The following is a 17,386-nucleotide window of genomic DNA, read 5'->3' as shown; positions in this document are numbered from 1 at the left end:
CACCTTCACTATTAATCTGTGACACGGTATTACTGTTGCAGTACATGGATTGGCTTTTGTCGCCTCCCAGTGGTAAAAAGCTAGTCATCAAATGGCAAAGATAACACTCCCTCTTTTTCTTTTAGTTTAGCTTAAAAACGTTTATATCAAAAACTCGGGAGTCTTATCGCTCTCTCTCTCTTTCTCTTTCAATTAATTTCAATTCAAGGGCTTCATTGGCATGGGAAACATGTGTTAACATTGCCAAAGCAAGTGAGGTAGATAATATATAAGTGAATATATAAAGTGAAATAAACAATAAAATGAAGAGTAAACATTACACATACAGAAGTTTCAAAACAATAAAGACATTACAAATGTCATATTATATATATACAGTGTTTTAACAATGTACAAATGGTAAAGGACACAAGATAAAATAAATAAGCATAAATATGGGTTGTATTTACAATGGTGTGTTTTCTTCACTGGTTGCCCTTTTCTTGTGGCAACAGGTCACAAATCTTGCTGCTGTGATGGCACACTGTGGAATTTCACCCAGTAGATATGGGAGTTTATCAAAATTGGATTTGTTTTCGAATTCTTTGTGGATCTGTGTAATCTGAGGGAAATATGTCTCTCTAATATGGGCATACATTGGGCAGGAGGTTAGGAAGTGCAGCTCAGTTTCCACCTCATTTTGTGGGCAGTGAGCACATAGCCTGTCTTCTCTTGAGAGCCATGTCTGCCTACGGCGGCCTTTCTCAATAGCAAGGCTATGCTCACTGAGTCTGTACATAGTCAAAGCTTTCCTTAATTTTGGGTCAGTCACAGTGGTCAGATATTCTGCCGCTGTGTACGCTCTGTGTAGGGCCAAATAGCATTCTAGTTTGCTCTGTTTTTTTGTTAATTCTTTCCAATGTGTCAAGTAATTATCTTTTTGTTTTCTCATGATTTGGTTGGGTCTAATTGTGCTGCTGTCCTGGGGCTCTGTAGGGTGTGTTTGTGTTTGTGAACAGAGCCCCAGGACCAGCTTGCTTAGGGGACTCTTCTCCAGGTTCATCTCTCTGTAGGTGATGGCTTTGTTTGGGAAGGTTTGGGAATCGCTTCCTTTTAAGTGGTTATAGAATTTAACGGCTCTTTTCTGGATTTTGATAATTAGTGGGTATCGGCCTAATTCTGCTCTGCATGCATTATTTGGTGTTCTACGTTGTACACGGAGGATATTTTTGCAGAATTCTGCGTGCAGTCTCAATTTGGTGTTTGTCCCATTTTGTGAAGTATTGGTTGGTGAGCGGACCCCAGACCTCACAACCATAGAGGGCAATGGGCTCTATGACTGATTCAAGTATTTTTAGCCAAATCCTAATTGGTATGTTGAAATTTATGTTCCTTTTGATGGCATAGAATGCCCTTCTTGCCTTGTCTCTCAGATCGTTCACAGCTTTGTGGAAGTTACCTGTGGCGCTGATGTCTTTCTCTCTCTCTCTCTCTCTCACACACACACACACACACACACACACACACACACACACACACACACACACACACACACACACACACACACACACACACACACACAATGTGGTGGGAAAACACATAAAGGAATCATACACTAGACTCATAACATTTTTGATTTGTTTGACAAGATTTTGTGTTTAATATCTTATTGCAAAATTAAACGTTTGGGTACCCATTTGATTTTTGATCATACAAAATAATTAATGTTGGTCTATGTATAATACAAGTAATGACATTTAATTTGAGGTTTGATAAGACTTGCTGTCCTGTCCTTGCCTCTTCTAAGGGATTAGTTAATAAAGTCTTCCTGTGAACCATAACCCATCTCCCCTCTCATCCTCCATCTACCAAGGGTTCAGGTCTCTGGGCCATCAGGCATCCCTAGGATTGTGTAGTGAGATCAGTGCAACATACTATAGAAGGGAAGGCGATGTCAAGTGTAGGTGATCAGCCACATCTAATCATGTCCTGGGATAAACTTAATTCTTAACATACAAGTCCAACATTATTGCACACAGAGTCAGAACATACAATAATTATAAGGCAGAAGAAAATGTACCCATAAAAAACTTTACAGGTTTAGTGCACGACTAAAGCACACTGCCAAGCTGTGGTGAGGACCGTAAAGTAATAGATGGTGGGCATTTCAGTGGCAGCATGTTTTGAAATATTTCTTTACACCAAAATGGATGATGATGATGATTTTACATTATTGTGAAATGACTCGAAAAAATTATTGGTTTTAGTCTAACTTGAATGGCTTGTTACAGAAGGTGTCTAGAAGCAGTTATCTAGGTAGTGATTCACTCCCCTGACAACTCAAATTGAATTGTTCCACTGCTCTATGTCCGCTACATACTTCAGTCTGAGACTGCCATCGTTTAAGTCATTTGTGGTGACTTCAAAACGAGGGGTGTTGTACAAAACAAAGTCACCAGCGATTGGATCGTCTCGAACCCCCAGGATCAAAGTCAATGACACATTTTCCAAACACCGCTTTACCCACGTGTGTTCTGGCTCTGGCCCAACCCATCGGTTTCTGGGACCAATCAGAATGGCTAGAATGTGTTTACGTTCTAAAAATTGCCGGGGAGGTACTCATTACGGAGAAGAAAGTAACATCTGTGGTAGTGGCGTAGTGTTTGGCCCGGAGCAAGGAGTTTGGGTAGCCAAGCAAAGTCATTCATGCATTAATGCGACTGTTCTTAGAAGGGCACCTATTGAGTCACTGCTCCCAAACACGCTGTCAGGCTAGACGTAACCTCGGAAACCCAGAACTAATATTTCACGTGAACTGTGCCAGATGCTCAATTAGGTTCTTGGGGAGATATAAAGTCATCAAAAAACGAAACGTCCTCTCACTGTCAACTGCGTTTATTTTCAGCAAACTTAAGATGTGTAAATATTTGTATGAACATAAGATTCCAACAACTGAGACATAAACTGAACAAGTTCCACAGACATGTGACTAACAGAAATTGAATAATGTGTCCCTGAAAAAAGGGGGGAGTCAAAATCAAAAGTAACAGTCAGTATTTGGTGTGGCCACCAGCTGCATTAAGTACTGCAGTGCATCTCCTCCTCATGGACTGCACCAGATTTGCCAGTTCTTGCTGTGAGATGTTACCCCACTCCTCCACAAAGGCACCTGCAAGTTCCCAGACATTTCTGGGGGAATGGACCTAGCCCTCACTCTCCGATCCAACAGGTCCCAGACGTGCTCAATGGGATTGAGATCCGGGCTCTTCACTGGCCATGGTAGAACACTGACATTCCTGTCTTGCAGGAAACCATGCACAGAACGAGCAGTATGGCTGGTGGCATTGTCATGCTGGAGGGTCATGTCATGATGAGCCTGCAGGAAGGGTACCACATGAGGGTGGAGGATGTCTTCCCTGTAACTCACAGCGTTGAAATTGCCTGCAATGGCAACAAGCTCAGTCCGATGATGCTGTGACACACCGCCCCAGACCACGACGGACCCTCCAGCTCCAAATCGATCCCGCTCCAGAGTACAGGCCTCGGTGTAACGCTCATTCCTTCGACGATAAACGTGAATCTGACCATCACCCCTGGTGAGACAAAACTAAGAGCACTATTTGCCAGTCCTGTCTGGTCCAGCGACGGTGGGTTTGTGCCCATAGGCGACATTGTTGCCAGTGATGTCTGGTGAGGACCCGCCTTCCAACAGGCCTACAAGCCCTCAGTCCAGTCTCTCTCAGCCTATTGCAGACAGTCTGAGCACTGATGGAGGGATTGTGCATTCCTGGTGTAACTCGGGCAGTTGTTGCCATCCTGTACCTGTCCCGCAGGTGTGATGTTCGGATGTACCGGTCCTGTGCAGGGGTTGTTACACGTGGTCTGCCACTGCGAGGTCGATCAGCTGTCCGTCCTGTCTCACTGTAGCTCTGTCTTAGGCGTCTCAGTACGGGCATTGCAATTTATTGCCCAGGCCACATCTGCAGTCCTCATGCCTGCTTGAAGCATGCCTAAGACACGTTCACGCAGATGAACAGGGACCCTGGGCATCTTTCTTTTGGTGTTTTTCAGAGTCAGTAGAAAGGCCTTTTAGTGTCCTAAGTTTTCATAACTGTGACCTTAATTGCCTACCGTCTGTAAGCTGTTAGTGTCTTAACGACCGTTCCACAAGTGCATGTTTATTAATTGTTTATGGTTCATTGAACAAACATGAGAAACAGTGTTTAAACCCTTTACAATGAAGATCTGTGAAGTTATTTTGATTTTTACGAATTATCTTTGAAAGACAGGGTCCTGACAAAGGGACGTGTCTTTCATTGCTAAGTTCATAAGAAAAGATACTGAGACTATCGCAGTCTCCACAACCCTAAAAGGAAACTCTCAGCTCAAGCATGGGCCAAATGTCTCCTCCCCTTCCAAAATTTGAAAGATACAAACCCCCTTGAAATCTTGTTTTGTCCAAATTATTAGTGATGAAAAAATCTGCACACTGGAACAAAGTTCCTTGTTAGTCGTTGCATCCCGCAGTCTGTTGACAGACTACGATACCATCCTATGTTGCGTGCATCTGTCCACGAGATGTTAGGCTAGAAGTACCCTCTGTGTGGGTGATGGGGGTTCAATGTTTGGGTAATACTACCCCCTTCATAGGTCTTCCGATTTTTCCACCTTTTATTTTTTAAACTTCTTTGCATAAATACTTCTGATGCATGACCAGAAGAACATATGTGCGCCTCTGCGATGAAGGAGATTCATATAATTGTTTCAATACTCCATCATCAGAGATCTGGTTTTACCTTCAATACTCAGTACTGTATTACCCAAATTCATTTTACCTCAATCTTTGTGTACATTTTCAATCATTCATTCACCCAGAAAAGGCATTTAGAGGCCTGGTTCTGACTGTGCTGTTGCATCCTACAGTTGAAGGTGGGGCTAATTTGAGAAACTTGACTGGTTGTATAGACTGGTGAAATGAGAATGGAAGACGTTCAACGTTGAGGAATACAAATCTCAGACGTGTGGATGATTCATGTGGGCAAAAAGAAACAGAACATTTGAAATTAAAAGAACAAATTGTGGTTTTAATAGCTCTCAGGTAACGGGTTCAGATCAGCAAGCTGCATGTCAGCTCACACATACTGTGTACACACACACACACACACACACACACACACACACACACACACACACACACACACACACACACACACACACACACACACACACACACACACACACACACACACACACACACACACACATCCTGATTCCAAGTGTTAGGCTGCCATGAATAATGATGAACTCTAGTTTGGTGAACTCTAACCTCTGACCTGGGCCTGACCCTGTCCTAGCTCCTGGTGAACTCCAGTCCCGCTGGACTCTATTCTGAAGTTTTTACTTCCCTCTGTTCAGATATGCAGCTGTCAATAAGGAACACACAGGTCTCCTAGAGTTCGAGGTTCCAATCAGTCTTTTACTTTACTGGACTGCCACAGTCTCTATCATTCAAGCCACAATCACCCATGTAGGTCATTTAACACTGAGCTGTGTCTTAAACCTTCCTTCGAAACAGCAACAACTCCCGTCCAGATATCACTCCCGTTCCCTCATCCTCACCCACTAGCAACCTACCCTATCCCACCATACAGTATACAGTATCATCATGTCCCAACCCCATGGTGTGACCCCCCCCCCCCCCCCCATCTCAGAAACTCCACGTTCTGGAGCTCTGAGAACAGACTACTGAGTAAGACATCTGAGTGACAGCCTGTAACTCCTCCTCTTCTCTGCTCCTCATCCTCCTCTCCTGTCCTCCATGACTCTTCATTGTGTTTTGGGCTTGGCACCGCCAGGGGTTGTGTCAGGGGTGGGACCACCACCTTGGGCAATTCTGTGGAGACTGTATTAAAGAGAGGGGTCAATGTCACATGATCTCATTTACTTTGGTCATTTGACAAAAGGTTATAGGTTTTTTCCGTCGTGACGAAAGATGGCGCCATACTCACATGTCCTTGGCGTTGTCAACGTTGGCCTGAATTCCTGCAACGAAGCCGTCCACTTTTGCCTGGAACGTCAAAAGAGGTATTGGCGAGAAACTCACTTCATTTGAACAACTCAGTGAATAAATCAAGAGAGCAGTTGTCAGCAGCGTGCGTGAGGTTTTACCTGGTGCTGCCTGTAGACCAGCGGTAGAGAGAATAGAGCGATCACACCTGGAGAAGAGGACAGAAGGGGAGGAGATGGCATGTGTTAAGCTTTCTGATTGAGTAAGTAGCTTCTTCAGACTAACAACATGGCAAGCCCTTTTATTCAAATCAAAAGGCTGTTGATAAAGCAATATAAGCCCCGTCTTCAACTGAAATACTAGAAGTGCAATATTCTACAATGTCGGCATGCATCAGCCAATGGTATCAGTCTCTGCAGGACAAATGGCCATCATGATTATTGAATGGCAATTCAATAAAGTTATTCGAATACTGATTCCAACTGTGTGTGATTCTCACCAATGATGAGCACAGTAAGGCCATTACACAGGTCTCCCAGGAAAGTCACCAGGTACATCAGAGCCAGGAGCTGAGAAGAACGAGTGGAAACACAGTGAGCTCCACATACACAACGCACAATTTGAATGTACTCTCTGCAATAAGCATAGCAAATGCCATCAAAATATAAATATATTTAACAAGTGATTTTTATCCATAGCAACTTACAGTCATGCATGCATACATTTGAAGTATGGGCGGCCCCCGGGATTTGAACCCACTACCCTGGCGATGCAAGCGCCATGCTCTACCAACTGAGTGGTACAGGACCGCCAAAGACTTAGGATGCATAAGCTTGTGGTAAATGTGTTGCAAAGAGTATCTTAAATAATCCCACAGCAATCCCCCCCCCCCCTCGCACCCCCTCAAAACCTTTCGTGAACTAACACTCGCACTTGACTTTTCCCCCCTCCTTACTAGCTCTGACTTTCCCGATAGCTACTTTATTGAGGAAAAATGTACTTACTAGGACTGAGATATGTGGTTGTCCCACCTAGCTATCTTAAAATGAATGCACTAACTGTAAGTCTCTCTGGATAGGCGCATTTGCCAAATGACTCAAATGTAAAATGTCAATGAATGCACGCATCATACAAATGAATGAGTACATATTTCCCAGATCATCCACCATAACCCTTGTGGAGTTGGTGTAATATAGCTCAGTGGGTTGTCACTTAGGGCCCATGCCCCCATCCTGAAACGGGACACCCCCCTCTCAGAGAAGACGAAACTCCTCTCGTACCCTGTAACTGGGTTAACAGCCACCTGTGTCCCATGTCACATACCGGCCAGGTCAGGGTTGAGACCAAGGGGGCTCTGCGGCTTCTGGGGCTCAGGCTTAAGGCTACGTGGTACAGTCACACTGGCTCTCAATAACTGTGATAAGTCACACTAAGTACTCCTGCTGTAAATTTACATTTAACCCTAAAGCATTATGGTGCAAGTCACATGACTGTTGTTGATTTAATGTGCCAATGTTTTCCTTCTACTGTCCCGGGAAAACTGGAGAGAAAATGAACGAAGTCTAAAAAGAACGTTTCTAGCAGAAACCTTGTATCATTTCATAACGAACTGAGATTCAGATTAGAATTGAATTTGATTTAATTACTAGTCGGAAGTTTGCCGTACATGTTGTGTGACTCCGACAAGGGAACACGCTTCATCAATATGTCAGGACTGACCTAGAGTGTAACTGAAATACACACAGAGAAATGTCGTACATGTTCTGTATGAAACACATACATAGGATGGGGAGAGGGAAAGGACGAGAACCTTTGGCAAACTGTCAAAAGTAACCTTTGCGTGAGCACTATGTTGTTTTAGCCTCCCCCAACTTGCAATTGCGCTTGCTGCCAGTTTGCTTGCATCACACTCCGATGCCCACAGAAACCAGGGAACGCTGAAAGCGGCGGGACCATATGTGCACGATTATCACAATCATATGAACCACAGTGAGTTGTGGGTATGACAGCAGCGGTCTTTGATAGTGGTCTTGTTAGGAAACACAGTCGTAATTTGTCATTTGACGACGGTGGGCATGACAACGTCGTCATCTCCAGTGAGCGGGGAGGCAGGCTGATGCCAGTACAGAGCAGAGGAAGAGAAAAAGGTGGATAGAGAGAGAGGAGGGAGGGATGTCTGCTCGAAGGAAAGAGAGTCGAGAACAGACAGCTAGATGTAGTAAGGTTGAAGTAAATCCACAACGACAAGATGGCCTCATGGACTGGGTTCAAGAGACAAGGAGGAGAAGGGAAGGAGATGAAAAGAGAGAGAGAGGCAGAGAGAGAAAGGGCATGTTTTGAGGGACAAAAGATCTATGCCATTCTGAAGAGCTTCCTTGTGTAAAAAGTTATTTGAACCTTAATAAGGATCGGCCCCTTTTCTTCAATTTTCACCTAAAATGACATACCCAAATCTAACTGCCTGTAGCTCAGGCCCTGAAGCAAGGATATGCATATTATTGGTACCATTTGAAAGGAAACACCTCGCAGTTTGTGGAAATGTGAAAGGAATGTAGGAGAGTATAGCACAATAGATCTGGTAAAAGATCTGGTACCATCATATTTGAAATGCAAGAGAAAGGCCATAATGTATTATTCCAGCCCAGGTGCAATTTAGATTTTGGCCACTAGATGGCAGCAGTGTATGTGCCAAGATTTAGACTGATCAAATGAACCATTGCATTTCTGTTCAAAATTTTGTATCAAGACTTATTAATAACTTTTCATGTTCAAAACTGTGCACTCTCCTCAAACAATAGCATGGTCTTTTTTCACTGTAATAGCTACTGTAAATTGGTGCAGTTAGATTAACAAGAATTTAAGATTTCTGCCAATATCAGATATGTCTATGTCCTGGGAAATGTTCTTGTTACTTACAACCTCATGCTAATCGCATTAGCCCGCGTTAGCTCAACCATCCCGCAGGGGACCCACCAACCCTGAAGAAGTTTTAAGTGAATGAATGAGACTTGAGAGGAGCTCTTGAAGGAGAGCATATAAAAAAGGTACTGCCATATCCTGGCCCTTTCTAGACGAAGATAGATGAGATCCAACACCTAGGCAGCCTCACCTTGAGAGAGTCGAAGAGGTTTCCAACCAGGAAGAGATTCTTGAGTGAGTTAGCAGCAGAGACGACTGCAACGATGACCTTCTGCGTGTATTGGTCAGCCAGCTCCCCACTGAAACTGATATCCAAATCTAGATACGCCCTGAGGACAGAAAGAGAGGGGGGTAGAAACGGAGGGCGCATTAAAAGACAGAGTGATAGAGGGGGAGTGATGGAGAAAGAGGGAGATAGAGTTCAGGACCAATGGGAAAGGAGGAAAGAGGCAGTGTTGGATAGAAAATGAGCGATTGTCGCCACGAGCATCATGACGCAGAACACGGTTTGTCGTCTTATGCCTCAATGATTTTCATCAGCACAGATATTCAAGTCAAAATGTCCTTTCGGATCACGATGGATAAATTCTATCAACTAATTTGTCCCACAGCAGTGGTTAACCTAAAAGTTTCTTAAAGACAAGCCCACCGGACTGTGATCCCAGACAGGATTTATTTTGGGAGGTGAGGGAATCCAGCCAATTAAGAACCTATTCCCGAATGCCACTCCCACAATGTTATTAGAGAAGAGAGGAGATAAACAAGAGTGGAAGGGAGTGGGGGATGAGAGGAAATAGGAGAGGAAAGGCGAGAGGAAATAGGAAAAGAAGAGGGGAGAGGAGAGGAAGAAGACAGGAATAAAGGACAAAAGAGGAAATATTTTTAAAAGAGCAGAGAAGAAGACAGACAAAGAGAATGGAGAGGAGATAACATGATTACATTGAGAGAAGAGAACCCCCTCCAGGTGTAATAGGAACACTTCCACACCCCCATTCAATCCCATCTCATGCCAGGTGGCCAGCCACTCACTTGAAGGGGGGCACTCCGTCTCCCATGTTGAGCACGTGCAGGATCTTATAGTAGAGGCTGACTGAGACGGTGAAGCACAGGGCGCCCAGGGAGATGGTGGAGATGACTGTGATGATGCTGAGCTGGAACAAGGACAGCAAACCCACCACCAGCCCTGTGAATACCATGCCTGTACGCTCTGTGTCCTTCCAGTAGATCAGATCCATCACTGAGGAGAGGAGGGGAGAGTAGAGGAGCCAGAGAAGGATAGACGGGACGGAGAGGGGACGGAGAGGGGAATCGACAAGAGGGAGAATAGGTGGAAAAATAAGAAAGTTAGATGCATTGTCTACATGTTCAATTCAAGTATAAACCAATGAGAAACAGAGTGGAAGCCAACATGGTCTTCATTGAGGCAAGGTGGGGGAGGGGACAAGCCCGTGCATCTGACACTTCCTCAGATTATTTTAGTTGGTTGCTAACGGCCGCAGGGACAGTCAGAGCTGCAAGAGTCTCTCCACCTCCCTGTTCCTGCCTATGTGCCTTATATAAAAACCCCACAGCATCACCAGCCAGTCAGTCCCTGTTTGTCTCTGATTCTCCAGTGCTCAGTGGGCCAGAAGGCCTTTCAGCCGTGCGTAGGCAGAGCAGAGGGACAGTGGTCACCAGGCAGAGAGAAAACACAGACAGGAGCAGGGGGAGATGTCAAGTCTAGGCCTGGGCTTAATATAGCCCGCGCACTGTGTAGATGAAAGGAGAGAGAAGAGGAAAGAAAAGAGGAGAGGAGGGAGCAGGAACCCTGAATTTAAATGTTGCCTCGGAGAGCACCTGCTGACAATCTTCAAGCCCGCTTCCACCCCCTTTCTGCACCCTGTCCGTCTCCCTCGATCAGTCACCCAGCAACTGGAGCCACTGCGACTGGGCCCTCTCAGAGCCAAAATGGAGGCTCCCCTGGCCTGATCCCTCCATGGAATAAGTAGCAGTAGCTCCCGACCAACAGAGTAATTACAGCCAAAACACTGATAGCAGTGTAATGAAGCTGAACTCGGAGGTGGTAAACTGTAGTGACAAAGACATGTGGTCATTACTCCATGGCTATCAGTGTTATGAGTGAGCCTGGCCCTGGAAATTAGAATAGAGTGCACTGATATACCTGACCAGCAGGAGGACTATTTATAAACATTACCACACACTATCAATACCCTGAAAGCCTCCAGTACACACACACACACACATCTGCCCACTGTCCCAACAGCTGGAACTACAGTACAGTAGCATACAGCTCTCTGATGTGTTGGCACTTTGCGACATTGACCAGCACATGGTAACACTGTTAAATGCACAGACTAAGTGCACTAAGAAAAGGAAGACATACCACAACAAGCCGGGGCAAAACAAACCCCTCATTTGACGGTCCAATAGATTGACTCTATACTAAGTCACGATTATATTGGTTAATGTTAATATAGTGATATAATGAACTCTCTGAGAATAGTACAGACAATAGGAAGTGGGAAGGGGGAGTCACACGCGCGCGCACACACACACACACACACACACACACACACACACACACACACACACACACACCAAATTAAATGCAGCACTCCTCTGACTGATCTAACCACCACAGAGCTGAGCACTGAATGACTGACTGACTGACTGACTGACCGACTGACTGAATGACTGACTGAATGAATGAATGAATGACTGACTGACTGACTCAATCTTTACTACAACATAATAAAATCTCCAGTCAACCAATTCACATCCTGACCTGGCATTTTATTTACCACCACAACCAAAACCACCACCCAGCCATTTTAACACTACGGGGCATGCAGGAAGTCCCAGAGTAGCCCTGTGAAACACCTTGGCTCTGCCAACCCTGCTGCCCAAAGAGGTAACCCTGTCAGATGGGGCACAGATCAGCTCATTACACTACTAGCCTCTTACCTACACACAAACAATCACATATATGGTCCCTACATGCTGTAACAAGCTATAACACAACTCTGGATGGTCACCACTAAGGCCAGAATGAGCAGGTTTTCAAAGGACCAAAGAGTTGAATTTTTGTGCCATGGAAAAAATGTTGCGATACTGGTATCGTCAAAACCCTAGTCGCCACCATCTAAAACACTCCTTAGGACACTCTTAACCCGCCTGAAACAATCCCATCAATATGCAGGTCAGACACACACACCTCTGCAAAGTTGGAACGGTCTCAAACACTCACTGGTCAGTGAGTGGTCAAAATCTCCCCAAAGACCCTTGGCTGTAGCTGGTCTCCTGGCGTTCAGACTCCTCTCCAAAGCCACGGTCACTAAATGCACAGCTCTACACTGGACAGACAGTCAGTCCCTACATGTGGAAACGCCCCGACGTCTGAGGACGACAGGTACTGTAATTCTAACTGTGCCAATGTCTGAAACGAGACACTGCTTTGCTCATTCAATAGGTCACCTGCCTCCCCACCTAGTCAATTCACTGATAGATCTCAGTGTGCCGGCTCACACCGTCTCATAATATCTCCATCTTGTCTCTCTGAGCCCAGGGTCTTACCGTTAATGTTGGCCATTTTGGTTGCTGCTCAGGCGATCCCCCCTTCTCTCTGTTTGTCTCTCTCTCAGTCCCCCTGCTCTCTCCCTGCCACGCTGAGCTGTTTTTGGCCTCCCCTGCCCCGTCAGCAGTACAGAGACTTTTCACTCCAAAATAATCAGCCCAATAGGGCCCGCCCCCCTCAAGACTCATGTAGACTACAGCATAGATAGATACAGAGATAAGATAGATGCCAAATATATTCACTTATTCACACGTAGTACATGCATATACTGTATATGTTGACCTGAGACAGAGACAAATCTTGAGACACACACACACACGTTGGCATACACATAGATGGCCATGGTGGATAACATAGAGACGCAAAGAGACATAACCACAGACAACGACGACACACAAACCCATTCAGAGGAAAAAACACTCACACAGAGACGAAAAACGGACATGGACACTTACAAAACACACTTATGTAAGCAGAGACAGGACAGAAAACAGCTAGCAAAGGAGAAGGTATAGAAGTAAAAACACATTATTGTGAGATACAAACAGTACCGTCCTACCAGTAGGTACAAACTCTTAGGGAAAAAGGGTTCCAAAAAGGGTTCTTCGGCTGTCCCCATACGAGAACCCTTTTTGGTTCCAGGTAGAAGCCTTTTTCGGTTTCAGGTAGAACCCTCCGTGGGAATGGTTCTACGTGGAACCCCAAACGGGTTCTATATGGAACCAAAAAGGCTTCTTCGAAGGTATCTGCTATTATGACAGCCAAGGAACCCTTTTAGGTTCTAGATGGCATGCGTGCGCAAATAACCTCTATCCAGATATGCATAGCAGTAGTCTAACCTGTAACCAGCTAGTCTAACCTCACAATAAACACGGGGAGTCAAATGTGTTCTGACATATCTGATATAGAAACCAGATGGTTTGCTTTACATGATCTAGAAACCCTTAAAGCCTGTCAACAGCTTGACCAGTCATTAATCACCCAGGGTCAGTGAGAGGGGGGTGGGCAGAACAGTACACCCAGCCCCCAGTCCACCAAGCCGCCGGGCCAGCCACCCCCCCAGTCCACCCACTATAATAAGATTGGAGGATATGACGGAGGTCCATATTGAGTGGCATCCCCCTTGAAGAGTCATCCATATCGACCATGGAGGCCAGAGAAGATAGATTATAATGTCTCACACTTGGTCTCTCTCTCTCTCTCCCTCTTTCATTCACTGACCTGTCTCACATTATCTTTATCATGTGACCCAAGTGACCCAAGTGACCCAAGGGATACGGAAAGATTAGGGTGTCAGCGTGTATGTCCCAGCAGACATACATACAGACAGAGCAGGAATGATTTTTGGTGGAATTAGCTCATTACCCCTTGACACAATGAAACACACAGGGCTCACAGCAAAAATATATTCCAGGGTCTATGTTACTCAGGCAGTGAGAGGGAATGCTTTGTGCTCTCAGCAGCATATCGAGGACAGAGATGAGAGGGAGGTAACGGGGTAGGGGTCACTGTCTTCCGGCAGATGGCATCATTCTAACACGACCGCGTTGACATGAACTATCAGTGCAGACGCACTATCGGACGTAAGATAATGTAGCAGAAGTCAAATAGAATGATTCCGGCAAGGGGATGGTAGATGCTCAAATTGTAAAGGTAGTTCCAAGATAGGAAAGTCACATAAAAATAGGTAAGATGTGCTACAAACGTTACCTGCTATGTGGGTGCATATCGTAGGGCCTGATAGGTTGAGCACCGAGAACCACTGTTCGCTAACCAGCTCTTCCTGAGTGTTTCGACCAATGGAGGTGGAGGAAGTGGATGACACGTCATCGGTGAGGCCGCCTCTTGGTCGCACAGCCGTGAGCAGTGGGGCGGTGGTTTCCATGGTTACGAGGGACTCAGGCTCAGGGGGTGGTGATGCTGCTGAGAAACAGGACACAAGGTAATTGTGACGAGGTCATTGCCCTGCATCAAGTTAGTCTACAGGCAGGTCGCAATAGATCAACTACAAATGTAATTTATCTAACGACGCCATTATTTACCTGAGCCTCACCTACCTTACAATGAGCAGTAATTTTGCAATCTTATTAACAAAAGTGCTCATCCTGATCCTAAACAACAGGAGAGAGCATGCTGTCCAGGGAGTCTAAAGCACAGTGGTGTCTGACTTCATCTGTGGTCACGCACGCACGCACACACGCACACACACACAAACACAAACTAACACAGTCTGTCACAGTTATGTACTATCAAATGGGACACACTTCCCATTTTCAAACATGGAGGTTACACCCATTTACCCTGGAGCAATATGCTCGCCCACAGTGTGATTTCAGGGTCTAGAAAGCCTGAAAAGATGCAGTATCTCCTGCTTTTATAAATGTAGCTCCATGCAGGTATATCTACCCTGATCCCATCTACCCACTCATCTAGATAGCCCCACCCCACCCCACCCCCACTGCCCCATAGTGGGCTCACCCTGGTGGCTGTCAGAGGGACTGTAGTGCTGGTGCTCCAGCGGCTCTGTCTCCTCTCTCTGGGTCTCTGTGTCCCTCTCTTGAGGTTCAATCTCAGTATCTAGGAGAGAATCCTGGACTGTCACAGTCTGTCTGTGGACATCCCTCTCCCTTTCCTCCCTCTCCTCCTCATCCTCTAGGGTGAGGAAGATGTGGGGGTCCCTCTCCCTTTCCTCCCTCTCCCTCTCCTCCTCATCCTCTAGGGTGAGGAAGATGTGGGGGTCCCACTCCACGTCGGGGGAGTCCAGGGGGAGGAGCGATTCCACGGTGTCCGTGCGGATCAGGGAGGTGCGGCCTCCCCTGGCCCCGCCCCTCCGCCGGCTCCCTGACGATGAGTCACGATGATGTCGCGAGGCTCCGCCTGCCTCGGCCTCGGCGATGGCGATGTAGGAGAAGGTGGGCTCGAAGGAGTTCTGTCTCGGGGTCCCCCAAATGGAGGGGGATGAAGCTCCACCGTCATCATCCTCCGGACCCCCGTCTTCTTCGTCAGACCACTCCCTGGCCGTCTGCAGGTCGTACAGCTCAGACTCCTCATTCCCACCTGGAGAGAACAGGCACAGGAAAAGCCTTAAAGTAAAACCTATATTGATTTAAGTATTTTTGTATTTTTATATTTGTTATCCGGTCCTGTGTCAATGTAATATGTTGAAAATTGTGTCGGCTTTCATTACAGACAACCTATACATTTAGCTATAGACTACAGCGAAATCGTTCATCCTAGGAGAAAGCTATACAAGCACGCAATGTCATTCCATAGACATATCACATGTTCTGTGGCGTTAATGTCTACGGAGGAGCCGTTTGACGTCGCTTTCTCATCTACATATCCTCTGATGTCTTTGAGCGCCGAGTTGAAAGCCCAATGAAGCACAACATGCTTTGTCTGAATGAGAGGGCAACATCCAAAAAGGTGCAAGACACTTTTGATGGGAGTAATCTTTCCAGATCTCATTATTCCGAAAGGCTACAAAAGCATTCAAGCAAACAAATGGACACAATCAACTTCAGGTTAGACCTGTAGACATGTCATAGTATGTTTTTTTTTTTCTCCAAATGATGATTCTCACATACAAAGTCCAATCATTCACACGGTCCATTTCTAAACCTCTACTGTATGTATGCATTGTGTGATGTTACCGTCAGTGCAGGGAGGTGTTGAATCAGGCGTGGAGGAGACAGAACCATATTCCTCTGGAAGAAAAAGAACAAGATTAATCAGAGACATGCCTATTACCATTGGCTGGGGAACTATCATAACCACAGTTGTGAAATGTACAGTGCAAAACAGACCATTTGTATCTTAAAAACTGATTAAGGACTGCCGTTTGGCCACTCTTATGTGAAACTGGAGACACTTCTATAACGTCTATGTCTACAACTCCTCTCCTCTCTTCCTTCTATTTCTATGTCTACAACTTTTCACCAAGGCCTATTTGCATGTAAGGCTGGAGAGCAGACACTATCGAGATAGGTTTCCCTCTCAATATAAAGCATTGTATCACATTCAAAAGCATTACCGCACATAGCCTATTCTCAGACAGATTACGCGCTTCCAATCATGTAAATGTGTTTCTATAGTGTCTCAATACATTAAACATGAGATTGAGAGAAGAAATAAAAATGGTTGCATTTGTATTTTTTAGGAGAATATCCATGGCTCAAATCCAGGTATTTGAGTGGCCTTTTTCTAAGCCATTACCCAGTATTTAAAAGCAATTTCATTGGTGTTTGTATACGTTATGCTAACAGCTAACTATGTCCCCTCTCCTACAGTAGAGATCAGCTCTGGCAGAGCAGGCAGGGGGGAGGTCTTAACTACATTAACTAGCCTGCAGCCTCAGATCATCCAATAAATCAAGCAGCTGGTAACTGTAGAAGAAGCCCTGGCTAAAATGAAAACACCTGCACACACACACACACACACACACACACACACACACACACACACACACACACAACCGGTGCTCAGTCAATGAAAACACACACACAGCCTACACACCCTGAGAACACACACACACATCTGCAATAGGTCTCTACAAAGGAAAAGAAAAAGGTGTGTCTGCTACAACACTGCATCAATCCATCCGTTCAACCGTGTGTTCATCAAGGGAGGGAGCGAGAGAAAGAGAGGGAGAGGGGAGATCGATGGCCACGCATATGGCTATTACAGATGCTGTACAGATATATGGGGATGCGAACGACAGACAGACAGTCAGAGAAAAGCCGACACACTCACTGCAGTGGGAGAATCCTAGAACCTGGCCCATGCTCCATCAAGGCACTGCTGGGCCCATCCAGTCTGGAAGCCCCCCTCTCTTCCTCTGGATCTCTCTCTCTCGCTGCTCTCTCCCTCTTCCACCTCCCTCCCTCCCTCGTTCCACCGATGCAGCA

The 17,386-nt window shown here is 45.7% G+C and overlaps 1 protein-coding gene across 5 annotated transcripts; it reads right to left on the bottom strand.

The window, feature by feature from the left end:
* Positions 1-1,608: 1,608 nt before the first annotated feature.
* Positions 1,609-17,386, bottom strand: LOC139385548 (reticulon-2-like). Of its 5 annotated transcripts, none has more exons than XM_071130695.1 (10): positions 17,232-17,386; positions 16,133-16,186; positions 14,958-15,536; positions 14,190-14,402; positions 9,935-10,142; positions 9,096-9,234; positions 6,486-6,555; positions 6,148-6,194; positions 5,988-6,046; positions 1,609-5,881 (listed from the first exon to the last, which is right to left on the bottom strand). In XM_071130695.1, exons 1-10 carry the CDS (start codon positions 17,260-17,262, stop codon positions 5,806-5,808), a joined length of 1,476 nt encoding a protein of 491 aa, XP_070986796.1. In that variant the 5' UTR covers positions 17,263-17,386; the 3' UTR covers positions 1,609-5,805. The 5 variants fall into 5 exon arrangements, with proteins under 5 accessions (XP_070986796.1, XP_070986797.1, XP_070986798.1 ...); XM_071130696.1 differs by having other exon boundaries at positions 14,190-14,399; positions 17,232-17,380; XM_071130697.1 differs by lacking the exons at positions 14,190-14,402; positions 14,958-15,536; positions 16,133-16,186; positions 17,232-17,386 and adding an exon at positions 12,479-12,607.

Source organism: Oncorhynchus clarkii, chromosome 27, assembly GCF_045791955.1.
Source record: "Oncorhynchus clarkii lewisi isolate Uvic-CL-2024 chromosome 27, UVic_Ocla_1.0, whole genome shotgun sequence".
NCBI lineage: Eukaryota > Metazoa > Chordata > Actinopteri > Salmoniformes > Salmonidae > Oncorhynchus > Oncorhynchus clarkii.
Note: the sequence above shows the minus strand (reverse complement) of the source record. Positions and strands in the feature narration are given on the sequence as shown.